General features: G+C 42.8%; 1 protein-coding gene across 4 annotated transcripts in view; it reads left to right on the top strand.

Moving 5' to 3' along the window:
• pard3aa (par-3 family cell polarity regulator alpha, a) overlaps positions 1–26,185 on the top strand; it is a 318,714-nt gene that overhangs the window by 223,914 nt on the left and 68,615 nt on the right. For all 4 annotated transcript variants that reach the window (XM_034222612.1, XM_034222611.1, XM_034222610.1 and 1 more), the window contains 2 exons: positions 16,975–17,091; positions 24,042–24,344. In XM_034222612.1, coding sequence (XP_034078503.1) covers positions 16,975–17,091; positions 24,042–24,344 — 420 coding nt within the window. The remainder of the gene's footprint in view (positions 1–16,974; positions 17,092–24,041; positions 24,345–26,185) is intronic.

The following is a 26,185-nucleotide window of genomic DNA, read 5'->3' as shown; positions in this document are numbered from 1 at the left end:
ATGCAAATTGATGGGGGTCCAGTGTCGGTGATAGGCGGGATTTAAGCTGTGCTAGGACTAACTTCTCGAAGCACTTCATGAGAATGGGTGTAAGTGCAACGGGACAGAAGTAATTCAGGCCTGCTGCAGCAGAGTGTTTGGGCACTGGCACTATGGCGGTGGTTTTAATGCACGTGGGGACAACAGTTTGAGCCAGGGACAGGTTGAAAATGTACATCATGACCTCAGTCAGTTGCCCAGCACAGGCCCTGAGAACGCGGCCTGGGATGCCATCGGGTCCAGCAGCCTTGCGTGCATTAATCCTGCTCAGTGTGGTGAAGACGTCAGAAGGTGAGAGTGTGAGGGGCTGATGGTCTGCAGGGGGAACAGCCTTAGTGGCTGTCTCCTGGTTCTCCCTGTCGAAGCGAGCATAGAAATCATTCAACTCGTTGAGGAAGGAGACGTAGTTTGACGGGAGAGAGGGGGTGGTGGGTTTGTAGTCAGTGATGGCCTGAATGCCCTGCCATATTCTTCGGGGGTCGGAGTTATTGAAGTGCTCCTCAATCCTCAGTTTGTAGCAGTGCTTGGCCTTCCAAATGCCCTTCTTTAGGTGAGCCCTGGATAAACTGTAAGCCCGTTCGTCACCTGATCTGAAGGCAATGTTTCGTGCTTTCAGTAGTTGGCAAACTTCTTTATTCATCCACGGCTTCTGGTTTGGGTACGTTGTTATCTGCTTGATGGTGGTGCTGATGTAGTCCAGTACGGAGGAGGCGTAGTGGTCAATGTCTGTATGGGAATCCAAGGTGGCCTGGCTGGCAAACACACTCCAGGCTGTGTGTTGAAACTTGTCCTGTAGCATAGAGTCTGCCTCCTCAGGCCATACCTTGACAGTCCTCACTGTGGGTTTCACACGTTTGATGAGTGGTGTGTATTGATTGATTGATTGATTGAAAAGTTTATTAACAGCTTGTATATTGGGTACAGTACAGTACAGCTCAAAACATACAATTGTTAAGGGGATGCAGACCAGAGAAAGACTTTCGTCTTGTTTACATCAGGGTCCCCCATTTCCAATTCATCATGTCATTTAAGACATATAAGACATATTTGACATACAGATGGCTTATTTACAATACAGGTGGTTTTTTACATACAGATTGCTTGTTTACAATTTTCATTTTAGATTTCGTTCTAATACATCCTAACCGGACATTTAAGACATACCAAGTCTACAGATATACAGTTAGTAACAGAGTCTAAAATGCGAGTATATACATAGATGGGGGGGGGGAAGCTGTCCATTGAACGACAGGTTGAGATTTGTACCATTACCGGGGCCAGTTTTGCAATGCTCTCCCCCGAAGGTGCTCTTTAAGAGAGGTTTTGAAGGTAAGTATAGTTTTACTTTCCTTTACAGTTGTGGGAAGAGCGTTCCACCTTGATGTGGCATAATTGCGAAACGTGTATTCCCCCTTTTTTGTGCCAAATCTGGGTTTCACATGATTTGTGGAGCTCCCTCTGGTGTTATGATCATGGTATTCCTTGACCTTTGGGAATAATTTTGACATGTACATGGGTACCATAGGTGTAGTGGATCTTGTAGACCAGGCCCATTGCAAGTAGCTGTACTCTGTCGTCTACTCTAAGCCATCCAAGGTTGTCAAAGTGGGCAGAGGTGAGGTGGGTTCTAGATGAAAGGTCAAGCTGTAGTCTGACCAGTTTATTTTGCGATGTTTGAAGTTTTATTTTTAGCGCCTTGGAGGTGCTATGGTACCATGACGTGCAAGCATAGTCATAGTACCCTTGAATGAGTGCTCCTGCCAGAGTTTTCAGGGTGTTTTTGTTTACCAGAGAGGAGATCCGGTATAGGAATCTAGTTCTTTGATTGACTTTTTTTATTACATTGGATGCCATTTTGTCACAGGAGAGGTTTGCCTCAAGAATAGATCCTAGGTATGTAATTTCCTTCTTACTTGTGACAATAATGTCGCCCACTGCAACTGAGAAGTCGTCGGATTTGCTGAGATTATGTTTCGAACCGAAGAGAATGGACTCTGTTTTACCCAGGTGTAATGATAATTTATTATCGGCGAGCCAGGTGCAGATTCTGCCGAGCTCGGAGCTGAGGGTTTTTTCAACCTGCAATCTGTTCCTGTCAGAGACCAGCAGGGCTGAGTCGTCCGCGAACAGGAACAAGTTGCAGTCACATGCTGATGACATGTCATTTACATAAATTAGGAACAGTAACGGACCTAATATGCTTCCTTGTGGAACACCACAGCTCACTGGGAGGGGGGGGGACAGAGTACCGTTTACCTCCAACATCTGTTCTCTGCCCTCCAGGTAGGATTGCATCCAGCTCACCGATAGTTTATCAAAACCAATTGCTTTTAGCTTGTCAATCAGAATGGGGTGATTGACAGTGTCGAAAGCCTTTTGTAGGTCCAGCATCACCATGCCGCAGTACTTGCCCTCGTCCACCTCTTGTTTGATGTGGTCGCTCAAATAAAGAAGGCACGTGTCAGTGGAGTGGGATGTTCTAAAGCCAGATTTGAAATTCATAGATTAGTTTATTTTCCGCGAAGTACTTTTCGACCTGTTCATATACTATTTCCATGACTTTCGAGATGGAGGTAAGTATAGAAACAGGGCGGTAGTTGCCTGGGTCCAATTTGCTGCCCTTTTTGTGCAGGGGGGTTACTCTTGCAATTTTGAAGTCTTTGGGTACTTTTCCCTGTTTTATGGAGAGGTTAATTATGTGAGCTATGACTGGTGAGATGGCGGCTGCTGTGTCTCTGAGGAATTTGGAGGGGATATTGTCGTGGCCAGTGGCCTTGTTAGGTTGGAGGGCGCTCAGTTTAATGAGTACCTCTGCTGTTGTTACCCTTGCTAGACTGAAATCATCTTTGCGTACCCCTAGGTTTTTGTAGTAGGTCATGATGTGATCTACTCCAAAAAGCCCTGAGTGGGAGGGTAATTTATTTACAAGAGTTGTATGTTTGTGAAAAAAAATGTCAAGTACTTGGCCACATCCAGTTTGTCTGTGATGAGCCTGTTATCTGTCTTTATGTTTAAGTTAGAAAATCTCGTTTTGAGTTTTTTACTGCAGCCAAGCTGGTTATTGAGTAATTTCCAAAGTTCACGGGGTTTATTTTTGTTTTCCTCAGTTTTGACATTGATGAAATTCTTTTTGGCAGTTTTGATCATGGAGCTTACGTCATTTCTTAGTCTGTTTCTTTCAATTTTTAGTTCAGTCACGTGGGCCTGGAGTTCACTGCTCGTGCTTTTGGAAAGCTTTGACTGACTTTTATGAAACTCAGAGCATTTTTTGTCTCTGGTTTTCATGGCGGTCAGTATGCCGGAGTGCATCCACGGCTCAGCGCGATTTTTTTACCCTGGTTGTTCTTAGGGGGGCCAAATCATTGAGTATTGCAGAGAATTTGTTTTTGAAACCAAGCCATGTTTCTTCAACTTGTGTACCACTGAGCTCATCTGACCAGTCCAGGCTCTCCAGTTCTAGGTTAAAGGCCTCGCTAGAGTAGTTTTTGAGGTCTGTGTATGTGGGGTAAAGGAACAGTGAGAGGTGGTCAGACTGACCCAGGTGGGGGAGGGGGGAGGGGGATGGCATTGTATGCATTGGCCATGTTGGTGTAAACATGATCCAATGTTTTGTTGCCTCTCCTGGGGCAGGAGACATGTTGTCGGAATTTGGGGAGTACAGTCTTCAAACTGGAGTGATTAAAAATCACCCGCAACAATGAAAGCTGCCTCAAGGTGTGCAGTTTGTTGTTGGCTAATGGCTGTGTGCAGTTCTTTCATTGCAATTTTAGCATTAGCATCCGGGGCTACATATACGGCTATTACTAGGATTGCTGTGAACTCTCTGCATTTAATAAAAAGATATTCCAGATGAGCTGAGCAGTGACTGCTGACAATAGCAGAGTCTGTACACCATGCTTTGTTTACGTATGCACAGCCCCCCTCCCCTAGTCTTACCGGAGTCGTCAGCTGATCTGTCTGCTCTGAAGAGGTTACACCCAGTTAGCTCAACGGCGCTATTGGGAACGCCGCTGTTTAGCGATGTTTCCGTGAAGATCATGATGTTGCAGTCCATCATCCGTTTGTGGTTGACGATGCATAGTCGTATCTCATCCATTTTGTTCATTATAGACCGCAGATTGGCGAGAAAAATGCTGGGTAGGGCGAGCCGATGCGGTGTTAGCTTCAGTCTAGCTCTTAGCCCTATTCGCTTCCCCCGCCTTTGTTTACGGTCTCTCCGCCGCCTGTGGGCACTTCGCTCGGCAGCTCGGCTGAGTAGAGTGAGCAGGCTCCGGTGATATGGCGATCTCCGGAATGATACGGAGATCATCTGTTAAAGAGTTGGAATGGCATAGTAGTCCAATTTCCAGGAGCTGTTGTCGGCTGTATGCAGTTAGTGAAAGGCTGTTCCGATTGAACAAACTTAATAAAAGTAGACAAATAAATACTATTTAGCTAATTCTAGAGAGACGCTGAGCCTCGCGTTGTGTGCACGCGCCGCCATGTTAAAAGAGACTAAAACAACAGAACTCTAATGTACGGCAGGTTAACAGAAGTACAGGTTTGTGTGAGGTGGAGGGTGGAGCATTTAGATATAGGGAGAGGCCGAGTGATATGATTAAGGAGGGGGAGAAGAGAATTCTCTGCGACGTCAGCCACCACACAAAAATGAGAAATGGTTGTTTCATGCATGGGGGGGGGGGGGCACACTTCCTCTGCTTTTGGCCACTCGATGCAAATGTGATTGGGCAGCACTGGGCCTCCATCAGACAGCTCTGAAGTAATTAGGTTTAGAATGATCATGCAGTGCTCCGAGATAGACCTTGAAGCATGGGGAGAATGTGTGTGTGTGTGCGTGCGTGCGTGCGTGCGCGCGCGTGCGTGCGCTGCACGATGGAATTAATTGAATCTGAAATCTTGTCGGCCTGAAATGAGATACACCGATGTCTCTCACGCTGCGTCTCAGGCAGAGGGCTGCAAACATGACTGAATTCATAAAGTGTGTTATTAAAGAGCTCAAATTAAGTGTAGCAGTGCACCCCTCCATACTCTACCAGGCCACTGACTACTAATGATCCAACCCCAGTGGACCCAGAACCACCAATGGAAACCCAAGGCTCCTAGTCTTTCTCTCTTCCAACACGTTCTCCTTTCTCTTAACACTTTAGCTATTTTTCTGACTTTAGTCTCCATCTTACCCTCCCCTTATTGTCTCTCCTTTAATCAACCCTGATGTTCCAAACTGAAACTGTCGGATTTGCCTTCACTTCCTCCCTCTCCATTTGATATTTGTTTTTCACACTTTAAGATACTTTGGTTCCCCTTTGATGATATGTTTTCACTCTGGCCCAGATCGCTTTGATCAATCAGAAAAAGACTGTTGCAATGCGAGTCGACTCTCCAAGGACAGGCAGATTTAGAAATAATGAGAAAACATTAAAGACACAGACAAAGATCTGACAACGGCACAATCCCATTTAGTTTTTTCTAAATAGTACAAATAAATCACTAATACACCCCCAATAATACACCATATCAACTGTATGTTTTGCTCTTGGGAGAAAAAGGATACGTTGAATTAGGGATGCAAAGCATGCTTGATATTACAGAAACAGAGGTGTGAAATACACAGTGGAGAACCTATTTATTTCCCCCTATGCGCTATGCAAATGAAGGGGGCTGCCTGCTACAGGACAACTCATTGCTAGTCTGCTCACCCATCCACTAGGCTTAGCATGTAATGAAATTGAGGCCTTTGGCTGAAATGACCTTTCCCATCCACTGAGTTCCCACCTGCTCATGTGTGCACACCCCTTAACATGTGAGTGAGAGGATGGGTATGGGGAGAGAAACACTCACAGTGAAGACAAGGAAGATAAAACATGGAAAATTGCTTTAGAATTACAAAGGTAATATCAATCGATGTTGAATTACACTTCTGATTTCCATCAAAGGCAACCAATTAAAGCCAGGAACCGTATTCCTCTTGTTCTGTCAGCGTCTCGACATGTGTTCGGCATGTAAAGTGAAATTGTCTATTTTTTCCTCCCCTCTCTTTCTCCCTGTCGTTCCCAGTCTGATCTTCTTTTCTGTCTTTGTTGAAAGTGTCAGAGAAATGGAGATTTATTCCATGGCTGGATCAGGATTGCGTTCCTCTCTATGTTTGTCATGTAGGAATCTTAATTGGGCTCTCACTGCCATACCAACATGTGTAAACTTCCTCTAGTTAGTGATTCAGGAAGTAGGTGAATGCAAAGCTGAGGGAGAGAGAAGGAATGTGTGATAAAGGACTGAACAGTCCACAACATTACCATCCATCCATCCATCTTCTCCCGCTTATCCGTGGTCGGGTCGGGTAGCAGTTCCAGCAGAGAGCCCCAAATGTTCTTTTCCCTGGCCACATCAACCAGCTCTGACTGGGGGATCCCAAGGCGCTCCCAGGCCAGCAAAGAGATATAATCCCTCCACCTGGTCCTAGGTCTACCCCTTGGTCTCTTCCCAGCTGGACGTGCCTGGAACACCTCCCTAGGGAGGCGCCCAGGTGGCATCCTAACTAGGTGCCCGAACCACCTCAACTGGCCTCCACAACATTACATAGCAAGTAATATTTCCAGCTGCAGATCCAACAGTCTGGTTTAGCACTTGATAAGTTGAACTTGGGCACCTTTGGGCTCATTTTGTATCACAGTGTTGGCAATTTGATCCCCGGCTCCTCCAGGGAACTAGTAGGGATTCTCTATCGGATCATTTAGCTACGCCAAATGGGAAAATATGAAAGTGATTTGGGTGAATGAGAGGCAAATTGTAATGCAATTTGTCTTGTGAAGGTAGAAAGGTGCTTTTTAAATTCTGGCCATTTACATTTTTAATTGTAGATCCAACATATTTTATATAGGACTAAGGTCCATAGTGGGCGTCCAATGACATTTGGCATTGGATGTTGTATACACTGCATTTAATCTTGAGTTTTACAAAATGTCCCAATATTGGCCATGTTGTCCGTAATATTGATCCCTTATTGTATTGTCTGGTGTCAGTTGTATATCAACTTCAAAATGGTAGTTGTCATGGTTGAATGGAGTTTCATATCGCTGGTATTAATATCCCAAGTTTCTCAAAAGCCCCTCTGCAGTAGGATGTTTTTCCTTTGATCAATAAGGTTTTCTTTTTTGCTTTACTTGATTATTTAATGTGTGAAAGTGATCTTTTCCCAAAACACCCATCATTTTTGTTCGTGCTATAAATTACCGATATCCTTCTGCGTGTCTGCAATCAAAAATGACTTGTGGAGTAAGGGTAGAGGCTGCACATGATCTTATTGATCTCGCTGCCTCATTTGTTTACAGTAATTGTGCTAGGTTATATAAATGATTTCTTGACTTGCTGCATACTGTATAGCATGTTTTTAATTTGACATACATAGGTCTGCTTATAATTGAATTTGCTTTGGAGAACCAGCAGTTTGATACCACAGTAGACTGAGGGGGAGTGTCGAGGGTTATTTATTTAACCTCTTTGTGATGTACAGTCACTATCCATGGGGTTCCTATTCTCCATCATCCTCACTTTACTCACAATTACTGTCACTCCCTCCCTCTCTTCTTCCATGTATCCGCCCTATGCCTCACCCCTCCTCCCTCCCAGCTGCCCTGGAGATTCTTTGTGGCATTGACAGAAAGACCTCTCTCGTCTCCCTCTGAATGCTGGGAGGGATATATATCACGGATCAGCGGCTCTGCTGGGCCCGGTGTGTGTTCATGCCTGTATTTCAAAGTCTGACGTTTACGAGACAGAAAACCTGCCTCACGTTTCCCCCTCGCCTGTTCTTTAGGTGAGCACCTTTGAATTCAGGCATTTGGGGCGTCACAAAACACACCTGTCTGCAAACTTATCAGTATTTAAATTACACGGGAAATAAGTGTGTGAAGCGAAGAGTTATCAAAACACAAATTAGAAGAAAAGAGAGAAGGTAAAATAATATTTGAGGTAAACTTGCATGACGACAATAATAAACATTAAACTATTTCTTCCCACATACAGTGCACACCTTACTGGTTTTCAGTTATACAAAAGGAAATCAGCTGTAAATAAATAGCCATACCTATTATCAGTGAATGTTTTTTGACACGAGTGGTATTTTTATAGCTATCCCAAAATCCTGCACTGTTTCCCTGCTGTGGTTCTTCCACATCCACAATTCCGGTTGGCATCATTAAAATAGCTGAGCATTCTTTAGATGCTGTGTTTGCAAAATGCTGACTTGTTGTCTTTGAGGCATGTGGCAGCCGCCTAGCTGAGGATACAGAGAGTGGCACTGATCAAAATGGTCCATTAGGAATGCAGTGTGCCGTACTGAATCTAGGTCACAGCCTGAGCCACCTACTGTAGCTCTTCCACTGAGAAACCACAACACTGCCCCCTCCCTCCCCTCTCTCCCAGTTTCCTCATTGCCATTCCTGTGAGTCTGTGGGCTAAGTTGGTTAAGCATTAGCTAACTGTGACTGGCTATATGTAAATGAGCTTGTGAGATCATGTTTATGTTTGGGTGTGCATTGGTTGTGGCTAGCAAAGGCATTTGGCAACTCATTATGAGTTTGTCTAAACATAAAGGGAGACAAATAAAGTGTGAAGGGTGATGCCTTTGCCTGATCAAAATGCCTGATCAAAATATTGATATACTAATCAATATTTGCTACTACCACCAAGATTTGCCCCCATGAAGTGGCTATGTAAACAGATGTATGTCCCCAAAAAGTGATAAATACCAACTCGCATACGCACAAACACAATGCCAAACCCAACACCTGAACTTCCCTCGCAGCTTCTTAAGTGTTTCGTAAATTGCCCTTCAGATACTCCCCCCTCACTGAGCTCATACACTTTAACAAAAGGCTGTATGAATGTGTTTGGACTGTTTATTTGTGTTGTAATGAGAGGCTTTAATCAGGGGTGTCATGGCTTTGAAACGTTCCTCTGAGCGAGTGCAAACGCACCCCTCCCCTATTCCCACACGCACACACACAAACCCATGCACATACATAACTCAGTGATTTATGTGAAACATTAAAGGCAATCATGTTGCGCTGGGCCTCCTCCTTTGTATTGCACAGGCTGTTTGAAATATGGAAAAGCCAAGTTGTCCCTTGATATACAGGCACACACAAATAAACACACACACACACACATACACACACATACACATACACACACATACACAGGTGCTTGTGTGAACTGCCTACAATTGCTTAAATATGAATAATTGGCACACAGAAAACAGATGAATGCTGTTATTTTTTCTTCTTTCAAACACACCCACACACATGCAATAACTTTTTGTTGTAGACAGACATACTCTCTTCCCACACACATATACCCTTATTCAGTTCAACAATCACTTTGATGCTTATAGTGTTAGTTTAAAAGCAGAGAACATCTTCAGCCAATCACTTTGACGCAGCTCTATGTGTTTAAATACTCTCTGTGGCTAGAAAAAAACGTTTTTAATAAAAGCAGATTAACTATGTTGCTGAAATTTGGAAAATATGTCGTACCTTCCTCCCACTCACACACACTTTCACAAATAATGACATAAACAAACATATTAGCAGTACGATAAAATATATGTAGGATTGAATACTAAACACTCTTTTGTGTCTTACTCCTCTTTCCTTTGGAGTTTTGTTGGTGAGGCTTTGTTTGTGTTTGGCTATTTATGTCTCGTAACATCTATACGAGCGGTGGAATGCAGTTGTTGATCTGGCCATTAGACACACATATAGACTCAGGTAAGTGGAACAACTTGAAAGAAAAACACAGCAAGCCATGAAGAGAAATCCTTATATGGACGTGCGAAAAAGAGAATAAGCAGATGAAAGACCTGACTGTCAAAGTTGCAGAAATAACAGGAAATAATAACTGACACGACTAGGAACAGAAAATATAAATGTAACAATAAAACTATTCTGACCGGTAGAAAAGCATCAATTTCCATGCATCTATATTCCTGCCAGAAAATCTTGATTTCCATACAATAACCTTTTTATGGTAAACAGGTGAGAAAAGGCGATATTGGTTGGGAAAAAGACTGTCATTTAAATACAATGATGTGAGATGACATCAAAAGATGTACCTGTAATTTTGTTCCCATTATTTTTGCAAAGACTATGTTGAGCGTCACTGAATCGGAACATCCTTGAACCTGTCTCCTTTGCTCTGCTGGGAGACCTAAGATGCGTAGAAGTATCTGGTGAGAATCATTTCTCCCTGTAGTCCCCCTGCTGGGCCTAGGCCTGATGTCATGAATAAATGCATGTCATGCCTCTGCGGTGCGCGACACGCTGCTTTCCCACCCGGCATGAACCATTTCAACTCCCATCCTCCCTCCTCCTGTACCCTTCCCCACTGTATTCACACCATTGCTGGAGGAATCGGGCCTATCATCCCTCTAAAGCTGCAGCCAATCAACAGCAGCCCAATCCCCCCCCCCCTTTCTTTAAAAGTAAATCGATTGGTTCACTGTGCACCAGCCCTTGTCCAATGAGGTGAAAGCGTAGAGATGTCATATCTGGCTGTGACCTGTAAGTGGCAGAGTCTTTGTAAAAGGCAGTGGAATGTGAAACTGCATTAAGGCTTGTGTTATTTTGATCATGATGGTGAAAACCCAAAGGTAGTGCTACTGTACCTTACTCTACACATTCATTGATGAATCTCTGGTTCCAGTGTTCCTTACACTTTGAAGGAAACGGCTTTTCTGAAGATGCATCAAATAGTAGTTTTAGGTCTGGTTTAGCCGGAGTGACATTACACGTTGCGGATAATGAGTTCCTCAGGGAGAGGGATAATCGGCTGCCGGTAGCTGGAGTCTGGGTGGATGACGGGAGAACATCCTCCTGTACATCTCTGGGGCTGGTGTCCCTGGAAACCACTAAGGCCACTCGATGATTACAAATGCCCCTTTAATGCATGTTAACGATCGCTGGGTCAGAATGTGATTCCCAGGGAAGAAAGAAAATACTCTCCCTTTTTCTTTCCCTGACTGTCTTATTGGATTTACTTTTTTTACAAGGCATCTGTGTGTCTCACCCCAGTTAGAGAGTGTTTACTCATCACAGCTGCAACAGCACTTAGCTAGAGAGAAGGATGACAGCCTGACCTTCCTAACAATGCACTATTAAAATGACATGCAACTGTCATGGTTTTGCCCTTGGTGAAACAATGTGAAGGAATCATGCAATGTTTAATATTGACATGCCCTTGCATTGTACAGGGAAAGGTGTGTTTGTTTGTGGGTATGTGCCCTTTACTCTCTGTTGTGTACTTTTACCATCAATAAAATGATAATAACTTCTCTTGATTCTTCTTTGAGAGAAGAAAAAACATTATGGTGCTTTAAAGAATATCACCATGAAATGCAGTGGGTGGAGGCATAGTTATTTATTTTTTCCCGACTGCGACCAATACAGTTTTGGGGGATGGGGGCTCCGACTCAACATCAGACGTCTGCGGAGGACTTTGCCTTAGGAGATTTGGATTCACTTTCAGGTTGGCCGAGCAGAAACCATAATGATTCTCTCTGTCTGCCCTTGAAATTATCTTCTCATCGCTTACTCAAATTGATAGATGCAGTCACTTTTTCTTTCTGGCTCACCTGTTCCATTTGCAGATTTGACTAATGCCAAAAGATTTACCGCTTCATGTGGGAGGTCAAACCAGGTGGTCCATCACTTCCCCGCACTCGCTCTGAAAAATACACAACATTTTAGGAGGAGGAATAGTCAGCTATTTCTGCTGTCCTCTCTCCCTAAGTCAGCAACTTCCCGAGAGCAAACCACAAATTCCCCACAGGAGATGTCAAAACAGATTAACTTCTCTCAAATCTACTCCCCAGATTAAATGATTGTAACGATCAAAGTGGCTTTGAGGCTTTGCATAATTTACTTTTTCTCACTCCTTGGAAATTCTGTCTTTTACTTTTTATTCCTCTGTTGGTCTGCAGCCTTGAAGTATTATTACCCTGTAAATCGATAAAGATGATGTATGAGGCATCCACTGTTAGTGGTATAAACCCTTCTGTTTTCTGTGATATATGAGGATGTATCAAAATGAATGGAGCACCTATTTACTGACTTCCTTTATAGTGAAAACAGACACACACAGTACAACAAAGCCAGCTACTTAGTAATACCCTTAATGTGGGGTATTTGCAAACGTTTGCTTTTATGAGATGTTGTCAGCAGGCATGACATTTTGATTGAACACTTCAATTTCCCTCTCAATGTTTCATCGCATCAGTGGCCATCATAACATTAATAAAGCATATCTTTTATATAACTGACACATGTTAAATTACACACCACCCAAATTAGGTTTGATGGCCAATTCAGACATTATCAGGGCAACACTGTGATGGATGCGCAGAGCAGCTCATGCAACCTAAAGGTTATAAATATCCTCTGCATATGTTAGTCTAAAAATCACTATTCCACTGATCAAATCTGCATCTTGCTCAGCTTTTGTGTTTGTGCTCCTGTAATCCTAACTGAATGCCTGTCTACCCAAGCCAGGTGGTTGTGCGATCTATATCTCTCCTCACAATCGTTATTTTCCATTTGAAGGCCCCTCTGCATTTGTGTATTCATCACTCTCACCTGGGGTTTGCCTCAGTGAGATAAATGCTTAGGAACGGATCATTAAACAGAGCTTTGGTCTGTTGTACTGAAATGGAAAAATAAGATTAGAGCTTTATGAGAATGTAAATAGCATATCATTGTTTACCTGGATATAATAGACATTTGAGGTCCAGCTGTTGCTCAAATAGTGACCATCACAAGTCATTATCAAGAGCTATTTCACAGAATAATATTAATTGAAAGATGCAGAGAAAATGTGTAGTAAGTGAATGTTTAAAGTGGTCTTATTATGTTTTTTTGGGTTTCCCTTTATTGTTCTTTCAAAGGTTAAAATCCCAAAGTTCCCTCCATAGGGAGTTTCTCTCTCACACACTTGATTCTACTCCTTTGTTTTCTTCTGTAAAATAGAGACTATCACTACGTAACCCTCGCCCTTCTATTGACTCTTCTTACTGTTCTCAAGGCCAGAATCAATGTCTCCTATAGCTATTTAAAAATGTAATTATCCTACAATCCAGCCATATTACAAATAAATTGGTGAAACTTTTAGGCCCAAACAAGTTCCCTTTCCAACATTGCAAGATGTACTGTCGTTACTCCATTGTCATTCTACTCATGAGTTGTGGCTGCCAATCAATATCTTATTATTAAGCCTCATCAACCTCACTCTCGATACAACTATCCTGATGCCAGCGCCAATATATGCCAGGATGCCAACACTGGCCCAATAGTTTTACACAAACAGCCGAGTTTCTCCTCCCCCCCCTCGACACTCATAAACTCATTACTGTTTTTTTATTGGATTCCACTCGTTTCTCAAATGAGACACTTATCTTCCAGAGACAGGTATGAAAGTCAATACACTTTACAGTTTGTACACACAGACTGGTACCAGGGGCTTTCCGTGTGTTCGCGCTGAGAAAATGTTCAGTGTAGTAATATTACATTTGGGTTACAGTGGAGGTTTGGTGTCTAATCCTGTGTTCCACCACGGTCCCCACTGGCAGGGCTCAGGCTGTTCATGTGAAGGGCAGAGCCATGTTTCGAATCAGCAAGTGTCCCGATAGTCTTCTCATAGCTCTGGTAGTATCGTCCCTTTCCTCCGCCTTTTGCTTTGATGTGGGCCCTCCTTCTAAGGCCACCAGCGATGGGGGAATAGCCTTTCATATGGGAAATGCTGCTCAGTCTAATCCGCCAATATGTTTTACTATGACAAATCCCCTCAACGTATTGATGTTGATTCAAAAGAAGAAAAAAGTTGAGGGCAGCAGTTTGTCTCCCCTAAGGTTCTTTTCTGTTTTCCGGGTGGCGCGGTCTAGAAGAGACTGTGAAAAATATTGGAAGAGGAAAGGAGGAAGGTACATTTTCCTCGGGAAGTTAATGAAAGTCCTTGAAGTGTGGCAAGGGAAGCTGTCACCTGCCCTGGTGATAGATAGCAGGCTTACTATTATTAGCATTCCCAGCCCCAGCCTAGAGTTGTATGCCTTACTAGAGCCATTTGTTGATTAATTAATCAGGTAATGTATGCTATCTGTGCTACAAAAGCACCCACATATCTCTCTTGGCCTCTCCTGGGCACTCTGTGCAACCACAGAGCAGGATCCCCTACCAGGCCACAGCACATTCAAGAAAATTACAATTCCAAATCAGCCACTGCAAAGATAAAGCATATGTGACCCGCTCTATCGAAATCATTCGGAAGTCGCAACGGCTCATTTCAAAATAAACGTGGATTTACGTAAAAAACAATTTTTTCGGGGTTCGGGTGTTTTGTTTGATTTTAAACAAACAAAGTCTTGACTTTTAGAATATGAAACTTTTATTTCCAAAATCACACGATAAATACATTTTTGAAGCTTGTAAAGGGAAGATGACAGGCACCTCTCACTCGCAATCTGCTCTTCCGCAGCGCCGCCCCCCCTCCCTCCGGCTGACATTATGAATGTAAGCGTATAGTAATCATAGATAACACGGCAGGGTCCGTTACAGTTTGTTTTCATCTGATTTCAATTAAACAAAGTCTTGGCTTTCAGAATATTAAACTTGTTTCGGCAAATTCAGATGATAAATACAACTTTGAAGCTTTTAACGGCATAATTACAAGCAGAGAACGGAGTAACTTAACGTCACAGCAGGCATAACAACAGCCGGTGTATCTCGTGAGTGGTTTCCCCGGGAAACAAACACAATACACACAAATGCAAAATTACACACACACACACACACACACACGTATTCACACACACTCGCGAGCTTCCCCTCCAAACGAAAATATCTTCCCTCCGTAGTATTTTGATCATTTGCTCCACTAATAATCAATCAGATCGATGGATTCCAGAGAAGAGAAAACTTTGAAGGCCTTTTTCTCAAAATGATGACTCTGTGACGGTCATTATATAATGTGACATATTTCGCTTAATATTTGGAGTACAAAAACAATCCTGATATCATTAGAAAGCTAGGAATATCCTCTTTCCAACAGTGTATACAACTCAAAATGTCTTTGGGTCAATGCGACTGATTTAGATAGAGCAGGTCACATATACTCAAAGGTCTTGGCTGCTTTTAATGTAAAGTAGAATAATAAACATCCATGAGGGAAACACTCCCATTTCATGAATATATTCACTTCCTCCGGCCGAAAGTCAGCCTTGTCTGATGTAATTATTTGTAGCTTTCAGGGAAAGTTTTTAAACTGTCAAATGAAGCTCTGCTATGAGGAAGGTAACAAATAAACTAGGATTGATGCAGGGCTTAATGATTTCTCCTGTTTCTCTGTGTACAATTGAAAAGGGCCGCACAGAAATCCCACGTGGAACATCATATAATCAATGTCTGTGTGTACGATACAACAACATCCAGTCACGTTATGAAATACAATACAACAATCAATACAATTCCAGTCCTTTACTGTGATTATATTTATTGACTTTCTTATTTCGTCCCCTCATGCACATATACTTTCATATATTGCCTTGTTGGTGCCAACCTGACAAACTGTTACCTACAGAAATGGTGGATTTGTTTGCTTATCATAATACTTGTAAACATGGTGTTCCAATGGTTATTCCCCATATACACCGTGCACATACTTATATTGAGAACCAGAGTAACACTGTATACTGCACATGGTGTCATATTGGCTTCCATCTCCCTGCGCAACATGGCCATCATGTGCCTAAATATCTGTCTGTAGTACTTCCTTCTTCTGTATCCTGACATTTCGCTCTTCCTGCACAGCTGGCAACATTGTGGAGCGGCAGGAAATGACATCATACTTTTATGATATTGCCTTTCCTGTTCTGTCTCATCAGAGAGTTTACCCTTTATTTCTAGACTCTGTGCACAAGTTGTGTGTGTGTGTGTGTGTGTGTGTGTGTGTGTGTGTGTGTGTGTGTGTGTGTGTGTGTGGTGTGTGTGTGTGTGTGTGTGTGTGTTGTGTGTGTGTGTGTGTGTGTGTGTGTGTGTGTGTGTGTGTGTGTGTGTGTGTGTTGTGTGTGTGTGTGTGTGTGTGTGTGTGTGTGTGTGTGTGTGTGTGTGTGTGTGCACATGTACTGTACTCCCTGTCAACTGCATGCCTCCTATTCCTCATCATTTTCTCACACCCCTGTCAGCCCGTCATTTATTCGCCCTGCACCATGCTACGTGGACCCGAGGAATTTACGATCATTGGCTTGGCTTATTCTCACCTCGCTGTAAAGCTGTAACAGATTTACTGCCACTGGTTTGTCACTCCCGTCATTAAAATGTAAAAGTTTGCGACACTGCATAGAAAGTTACAAATGATGCCGGCGAGCTCGGCTGTTTCCTCCACTTACATACTGCCTGGTTGCAGGTAGTTTGTTCCCTCCTCGAAAACTAAATCATGAGCTGTCACTGCTCCGATCATTCCAAGTAAACTCCACAGCTCAGGGAGGAATGTGGAGCTGATCCTCTTTTAAAAAGAACTGGATTTTCTGCCATTTTCTACATTTCAGACACACTGAATCGTTCTGCTGTCCTGCATGCGCATCGGCAGGGAGGGAATTCTGTTATCTTTTGATATGGCTTGATGCATTTTGATTGCATTTATATGAAAAAGGCCATGTTTTTTCTTTCAATAACGAATGGGAGCCTGGGGAGACTCCTCCTGTGCTGTCATCCCACTGTAAACCCCACCTGAAGATTTTGACAGTTTGACACTTTAATTTCCTACCGAGTATTTCACCTGAATTTCCCCGGACAAAGAAGAGACATGCTGCTGTGGAAAGAAAAATATCCATATTAGGTTGGAAATTATTAAAAACTGGGCCTCAATTAAATCTTCTCTGACTTCTCTTTAACTCAGGTTTGGAAAACAGCGACCAGGAGACAAGATGGAGAGGAAGGGCTCCAGTAAATCTAAAGCTGAGGACATGCAGGCGTCAGAGGACGAGACCCAGCGGATGAGGCTGGAACAAGAGAGGTGAGTCTTGGCTCGCTTAAAGCTCAAACAATTAGGACCCAGCTGAACTAAGAAAAAACCCACTGCTGACCAGAAAATTAGCAAACTAACTAATTAGCAAAATGGCAGAGCAAGGTTGGGAAGTTCTGGGAAAGTACTCTGATGTCAATTTGTCAAATGTCCCTTTCTTTTATATCAGTACATTAAATAGATCATTTATGGATTGTTGTTGGCCGTGCCATTCAGAGGTGCTGACCTCTTAATGGTGCTCGTAGGCCCCTGTGGATTTGGCATGATTGAATGGTGCTCATTATAATAGTGAAATCGATATAGCTCTGCATTTGTCTTCTCCTGCAGCTCGACCAGGTTGTTAATCGCTCTGGAATACGCCTTCCTTCTAATCCGCCCCTCTTGGCTCTGTGTCCTCTGGTGTTCGTGGACATCATGACGTCCAGAAGAATAAGGCGAGGCATTGGTTTTGCCGCGTGCACCTCATCCCTCAAAGACAAGCCCCATTTAATTCTCTCCAGCAGCGAAGACAATATTGGTGGCAGGGTGAATGAAAAGACAGCTTGCTGCCTCCATTGTTCTCAAGCAGCCAAATGAACTCAGTAATCAAACTGCCAATGGTAATGACAGCTAATTGAATAGAAACAATAGAGCTTGATACCGCTCCCTCTTACGACGAAGGGAGAGAAGGATGGATGAGAGAAGGATGGATGGCTGTCTCAAATGCACACAAACACAAACAAGTGCACACACAACAAAAAGGCTCACAAAGGCCCTCTCCCTTGCTGAATGGAACATCTGGAGGCCTTGCTCAAAAAGCTGTAGCACATTTATTTTTGGTATTCAACTATGACTTTCCATGATGGTCCTCTCCTCTGTGCTGAGGGTGCGAGCGCTTCTGGCTGAGGGCCCAACACATTTCCCTCAGTGCACCCTGGAGACCGGTGGGCCTGGCTCTCCATCCAGATCTGTTCCCTTTGAGGAGCTCCCAAACGCCTGTCAAGCTGAGCAGCAGAATCAACACAGACACACAGCGGGCATGAGATATGTAGAGTACATGCCTCTCCCCCCAACACACACACACACACTATTTAAATCCAACTTATTTTCTCACTGCTGTCACCCAATTTCTTTGTCTGCTACTTGGTCTTGCAGCACGTTCTCATTCCCTGTCTTGTTTGTGTCCGTTCTGCATGTGTGAGCTCCGGTCCTGGCTCCTGGTGCAGGAGGGCAACCTAATTCTTTCTTTTTGTACCTGTTCCCAAATCCTATCACTCAGCCAGGCCAGGATTGTCCCTCAGTTAATGGAAAGGGTGTCCTGAGGGAAATCGTGCTGGGTAATAATAAACCAACCTGCCATGAAGACAAGTCGATATTCAAAGCATTAGGGTTCAGCAGGACGACAGCTCAGAAATCCATTACTTCTTGTATTTTTTGGGTATCACTACTGTTTTGCACTCCCAAGGTGCTACGTTTGATTGTCTTAGTTCTCTGCTCTAGGCACATGCTGTGATTGATTTCCATGCTGACACTGAGACAGGACCATTTCAGATTGCCTTTATGAAATTATGGATCGGACCGTAACGGGTTTCCGACGCTGGCAATCGTCAGCACGGCCCGGGATGGGACCCAGCCAAACTCCCGGCGCCGCTGACATTAGCGATCATTAATTCAAGCAGACGGTTTTGACAGGGGCTTTTAGTGATTCAAAATAGGAGTCAGCGCAGAGGTGAGACAGATTAATTCATAAAACCTGCCCTTTTTAGCCTGCAATAAGGCCGCTACGGTTATATATTTAAAACTCTGACCTTGATATGATTCATGCAATTTATGGTTTGGCTTGCGGTCCTTGCAGATACAACCTCCTTTATTTTGATTAAAAATGTTATCCTCCATTGATATCTTGTCAGCCTGTTATGGATTGAAGATGATGGAGAAGAGTACATTAAGTTTGATTTCATTGCCAGAGCACAGGGCAGTGCACCCACTTGATGAAGAGCGGTTATCAGCAGCATTTGTTTTGCCAACGTTTGGAAGGTTTTACAGAGCTCCTGTGATTGACTGTTTCATGTCTCATCAAGGCGACATTAGAACCTGTGGTTACTTGACTGATCGAAATCTTTGTTCAGCACAGCGGTGGCAGCCATTACGCTGGTCTCTATGCCCGTGGACAGCACCCAAGCCACCCCTATCTGATTGGCTCATGTTGTGAGGACTGTGGAGACAACAAGCTCTGTGATTGGACCTTGGGTAGCTTGGAACGCAGCCGTTTCCGTGGCTATGGCCTTTATTCATGCAAGCCATGGGGGAAACGAGAGAAAGAAAGAAACACAGGGCGGGTGGTGTTGGTGGAGCTTGTATCAGTCTCTGACTTATCTCTGCACGTTAGCCCTGAAACTATATTTTTCCAGCCAAAGAGGGATGCACACAAAGACAACTTGACAATGTCCCTTCTTCATTTTCCGCCTGAACTGAACTCCATTCACTCTGTCTTTCTCTGCGGCAGCTGATTATGATGTCCATTCTCTCTTATCAGCTTGGCTCCGGTTGGCTTCTAATCAGCGGCCAGCACTCCACTGCTGCTCTCCTTGTACCCACTCCCAGACCACAGCAAATCACTGTTTTTTCATCCTCGACAGTGGCTTCCTCTTGTTTGTTGTTTGATGTCCTGCTGACTCTGGACAAACAAAACTTGACCAGTGATTCTCGAGTGCGTCCGTCAGCACAATTCATATTGACGAACAGAAAACTTGGATTAGTCTTGATAGATTTGATCTTCAATTCAGATGATGAGAAGTTTGTCTCTTACATCATGTTCGGGTTACATTAACTATTATATAAAATAAAGCAATATCCTCTAAGGCAGATCCTTCTTTTTCAGTGTTTTTGTCAGTAATTGTGGTACAATCTTTATCATTTCCCTTTGTAAAACCATCTCATTATTTCAGTATCCTATTTGAGCTTCATTTGCATAGTGAGTTCAAAGAAGGCTCCAATGAACTGATTGGGAAGTGTGATTATACTTGTAATTATATTGATACCTACAGCAAGTTAATGCGATTGTTAACACTGTGAATTAACATCACGGAACTTGGACAATTATCTATGTGATTACATTATGCTGTTATGGGCCAAGTGTCAACACAAAAGATGGGCTATCGGTGGTTTGCGATTCTGCACAGACAGCTGCACGCAGGCTCATTTAATGCATTTTGATTCGATTTATACACATTCTGTCCTCCATCTGCACTCCAGAACAATAGAACATGTTTTGGTGAGGGGGTATTAGAAAGAAAAATCCATTCAAGGCGGCTCAATGAGAATGTAAGAGAGCAAATGCATTCTGTTTCATCTACCAAGGTAACAATGCATATTAAAGAGGCAGGTTTTCAAGCTTCTAAGTGTTGACTTCAAAATGTGTGTCTGAAAGTACAGACAGCCCCCATACCCCCTTCATCTTTGTCTCCCCTCGCCTCCCTTGGGTAGATTACACGTTGACAAACATATGGAGAAGGAGTCTGTTGGATTTGTTGGCAAAAAAACCCGGCTTTGATGGATTTTGAAAGATGTATTCAGTTTGGAGAACTTGAGGTGAGCTTACATGTTGCTATCGTTTCACAACTCTTCTTCTGAAATGAAGCTGCAACAGTTTCATTGCAAATTCCATTTCAGTTGATGTGAAGGAATTCTTACTCAATGTAGTGACAATGAAAGGCTAGTAAAACATAAAGGGAGAACAACAGTTTGAAGGGGGATAGGTTGAATAAAGGATGATGCTGGGTGTACATACTTTTACTAAGACATGGTCAGTCGGTGGATGAGGGATTGAACTTGAACTGCCCTGAAAAGCTCTGATTTAGTCTGTCTAGACTCTATTTTAGCCAGGAGGAAATGACTTTCCACTTTACTGTTTTGAAGAACAAGCAAGTAGGCATTGTATTATATTTAAAAGAAAATTCAGCATTTAAAAAAAAGAAAACATGTGTAGACATTAAATAGAGACAAAAGAAACTGAGGAATTAGTAATATAATACTGGTTATCTTCCATTCTGTCATCAGTAATTAAAATGAAAAGGGAAATCCACAGTTGGGCTGCAATGAAGCACTACAGATAATGGTCCCCTTTTTAAAATAAAATATCCCCGGGCTGGTTGCATTAAAAGCTGCAGTGTCCTCTCCTCTCAAACATACTATCTGGTAAGAGGAGAAGACAGGAGGAGGGCTGGTAATTGGGGTTGTTCAGTAATAATGTGTTTAGTGTGGGCAGCAATTTCCTCTATGTTAACATGCTGGGCCATTAATTGGCTAATGGAGTATATATGGTAGAGCGCGGGGGTGGTGTCTCAGGAGAAAGTGGGGAGAGGAGAGGAGTTGAAAGCAGTAGTTGCAGGTTCCCCAAGAATAAAACAGTTCGCAGGTGAGGATGTTTGCTTTCGGGCTTATCAGCATATTACAAAGCAGAACAACCCCGGTTTCCTAGACAATATTTATATAATTTGCTTGATGTTTTTTCTGAAGCTTTGCATATATTAATACAGCTGCTTCAAATGTTTTCAGGCAGTTGAATGGGGATTTTCAGAGGATATCAGCCTCATAAATATAGCATAGGAAGGGCCTGCTACATCTACTTAGGTGTAGAAAGCCATTATCAACTAATACAATGGTGGATCACCGCCACAAGAGGATGCCAACCTGCAATGGTCGTTTTATTTGATTAGAGCAAATGTGGATGTGTGTCCCGTTTCAATACAGAACTCAACACGTTACCTTATTTTGATTCACGTAACATGCTTTACTTACTTACATCACTTTTGTTCACTAACACACTTATTTGAACCCATACTATATTTTCCTTAACCTTCCCAAGTTATTCCCCGAGGCCTCAAACACAGATGCATAGGTCTATTGTAGTTTTTTAGTTGAAATATTGGATTGGACGATTTGAACCAGAAGCTTAATTATGAATAAATAAGTCAAACACTAAAACACAAAATGGAGCCGACAGTAATAACGTTAATGGCTAAAGCATGACTCACATAGTATCTCATTTGGTATTTGTGATTGTTAATGTCCTTTTATTGAAATGCACCTATTAGCTTTATCAATGTCAGACTCCCGAGGCCTCAAAGAGAAGTCACTCTTATAGCTTGTCGCCAGTCTAGCCAAGGCCATTATCTCTCCGAAATGTCAATATTTCCGTTTTTATTAATCTGATTAGTCCATAAAACGCCTCAGGGTTCTGAGATCCCAGCGGACTTCCGTGAACCTGTGGTAACATCATTGTCTGGTGCTTCCTGGCACACATCTGACATCACTTTAGCCAGATGGCAGGTGAAAGGGCTTCTGGGAATTAGTGTTTTGCTCCCTGTGAGGCTTGTTTTTTGTTTCCGACAACTCAAGCTAAAGTGAGAGCACAGCGAGCGAACACAACCGTGCTGTGAGTTGATCATTTCCATAATGTACCTGGTCTGTGACAATTCAAAAATACACCTAACCAGCTTAGAGACTTCATAATATCACTGCATATCATGCAACATTGCATCAGGCCTCCATCAAAATCTCACTCTGCAGATAATGCTGAGAAAATGGGATTTTGGACAGCTAAAAATAAACAAGGCAGTCTATGGGTAGGATGTGGGAATTGGGTTAATTTGGCATTGAAAAAGGATGATTGTTTAAAATGTGATTACTTTTATTAAAATACACAGACATGGGCGAGAGTGTTAGGCTATGGGGGATTCTAGGTCTGTTCCAAACCTGTCAATCTTCTGTGAGCAGCAGCGGGGGGCGGGGGGGGTCAAAGGTCAGTTATGACCTGAGGTAATAGGGAAGTCTAGCACCAGTGGGAGGTAGCGTGCTTGTATGGTTGTGTGTGAATGTGTGTGTTACCCTACAGCAGGGATACAACATCTGGAACCACTGAGCAGACTGGTGGCTGCGGCCAGGGTCACCGCAGTGGGAGGTCAATTTCCCCCTCTGCCTGTCCTCAGCCCCTCTTTTACTCCCCACTGTCCACCTCCTCCCTCCACCAACGCCAGCACTCCTTGCTCTCATGCAGCTCCATGACTGAGTCTTGTTAGCTGTGGACAGATGGGCATTCACATGGAACCATTCTTTAAGACAGGAAAGGCCCTGTGAAAGGCCCTGTTGTGTGGAAGTGGTCCCGGTGAGAGGAACGGCACGGAGAGAGAGGAAGGGGCTGGAAGGAGGAAGAAGAGGTCTGAATGTCTCTCTCCTACCTCCTCTTGTTAAAAGACCTGAGGGGTAAAAATCTCTGGCTTTTCTGGCTCATGGAAAGCCACACATTTAAATAAGACTCCTAATCTTATTACGCTACAGAGGAAGACATTCTTTTCAGTCCTCATTCTCTGTTTCTCAGGACAAAAAATACGATACTTAAGAAGTTTGAAGAGAAGACGTCTGGAAGTCTCTCTGAGTTGCCTCCTTCCTGTTCATTTATTATGCACTTGCAACTCAATATCTCATATACAATAAAGTGTCACTTGTTTCTACATATAGGTCAATTAAGTCCTCATTAGAAAAATATTTTACATTTGTAAGAAAGCATCTTTGTCTGAGTTCCCATTCAAAACTTATGAAACATTTAAAATTATCAAAAAACAACATAAGTAGAGCTGGACCAAATCGTATATAACTTTCCTGAGTATAAAAATAAACAAACTCAAAATTCAGGAATTTGAAACGGTTCTTTTGCACTAGCATAAGTTGGCCAAATACATAGTTTGGCATAGAAAATGAATTGGCAATATTTTACACACATTTCAAACCATCTAAAAACTCAATTAACTGCTTAAGAATAAAAACTCTCGCAATTTGAGGGTGTAAAATCTTTCTTTTAAGTGAGGAAATGATATTGAATGTTGGCATTTCTAGCATAATGGTTTGTAAGATGATTCATAAATAACAAATAATTTATATCCTCTTAATTTTTTTTCTCACAGAATACAGGCCAAAAAGCTGGAGCTTCGTGAAAGGCAGGAGAAAGAGAGGGAATATGCTGAGATCCAAGATGTTGTTGGCGGTACCTTCAGCTCAGATGAAGAGCCCACCTACGCTGGCATCGGATCTTTAGACTCGTCGATGGATAGCAGCAGCATGGACCCTTACAACCACCACTACCATCTCCCGCAGAGTCCCCTGAGTCCTCCCCTTCCCATCAGCCATCAGGAAAATGGGCCACCCTTGGAGGCTCTGTATGCCCAGGTCAACAAGCCGCGCAATGGACGCCCTGCAGCTCCAGACAGGTAGGGAGCGCCCAAAGAAAATGTCCATACACTTACAGAATCAACAGTGAGCTTTATCACTCACTACCTTTCTCGTTCAGTCACACGTCATTAACTACTTTTGTGCTTTGGAAGAAATTAATTTACACCTCATCCATAATTTATAAGCAGCGGTGTGATTGTATTTGCTCACTTTTACTTATCATGGTTGACACATGCCCCGCACAGAACAACAATGAATTTCACACAAGGTGAATTTCACACAAGGCTGCCTCGTCCCACAGGGGTTTGTCCCGTGCAACTGGCAGGATCCAAAGGCAAGGTAAAACAACAGAAGGAGCCTATCAGTCGTTTTCCATGTGCTAGAATTTAATATCCTTTTTTTTTCATTATCCTCGGATCACAATTAATCCTCCCCGGTCCCTCACACACCTTTTTCAAAGAGTCACGCTGCATGGGACTTAAGCTTGTTTTTCCACTGGGGGGTTGTATCGTTCATAACCTCCGTGTCAACACGAATATTTGATGTGATGACAGTGCCATGCAGAGCTTTAGTTTCATATTATTGTTTTCATGTTTTCAACCCTTATCTCATATGTTTTTTATATATGTATTTAAGTCCAAACTAAAGTCCACAAAATCAATGTCAATCCAACGTTGGGATAAACAGCAAACAGATGAATAGCCATTGATATCTTCTACAAAACTTTTATTAACACAGAATTTTTAAATTATTCAATTAAATCCCTCCAATCTCACATTCCTCTTAAATCTTCCTCTATCTTAAGATAAGATAAGATAGAACTTTATTGATCCCAATTTGGGACATGTTTGTGTTGCAGCAGCATAAAAAGACATGGCATTGCACAATAAAAATTAAAAGACAAAATATAAACAAGAAAGTAGAAAATATACATGTTGAATTTACAAATGAACAATAACAAGATAAGCATGCGTATTTAGAAAATCCAATCCTATCATACACATATTTGACTAAGAGTTGTCATGAGGGCCATAGGTTTCCTGTAGGTCACATCCAGTGGTGACAAGTCATGAGATTTCTATTCCCATGGTCCTCCAGAACCTTTCAGGGTGTTATTAATGGATCTGATAATACCCACCTCCTGTGATTGACAGCTGTCACCTGGGGGCTTGTGACCTTTCACTGCTGGGCTCAGGTGGGGCGGGGTTGCATATGTTACCAAGACAGTGCTTCTCTATGTGAGTCAGTGTGTCTGTTTTTTTAAGAGGATTTAGAGTCTCCATCCTGTAACACCCCCCCCGTGACAATCGGAGTAGTTATGACAAGGTTATCTGGCCACTCTGATAGCCGGCTCAATCCATGTGCCAATACATCCGGGGCTTAGTGAAGGCCACTGATCCATATGTCCAAAGTGAAGGTAACCTCCACATGTTTCCTGTGGATAGCCTTGTTGTGTCATAACAGCGATCTACTGTAAACCATCCCACTTCCCAAACCAGAGCTCAATAAGAAGCCTGAAAGCTAGACAATGAGGTTGACTTGTAGAAAATGAGCCTGTGTATTCAGATCACAGGACTTTAAGATGTTGGTCAGTGATAGACATGATGCTATTGATTCTCAATAAGCTCTTTGCAGGGATACAGTATAAAAGCCTTTACATAAGACAATCCTTTGAGTGCTTAGTCTGTTTTTTATCCTTCGTTGCCGGAGGGAATATTAATAGCAATCTTCTTAATCGCTCCCATGGAGAAATTAAAAGACAAACATGTTAGGCAAGGAACCTTTTGTACAAGGGGTCTGATTGTAAAGAGAGGCTTATCACTTAAATAGGATTGTTTACATAGTTTTGGATTCTAAGGTTTATTTAGATGTTTTTATG

The sequence above is a fragment of the Gymnodraco acuticeps genome, unplaced genomic scaffold (assembly GCF_902827175.1).
Source record: "Gymnodraco acuticeps unplaced genomic scaffold, fGymAcu1.1, whole genome shotgun sequence".
Classification (NCBI taxonomy): domain Eukaryota; kingdom Metazoa; phylum Chordata; class Actinopteri; order Perciformes; family Bathydraconidae; genus Gymnodraco; species Gymnodraco acuticeps.
This window is presented reverse-complemented; position numbering and strand designations above follow the sequence as displayed.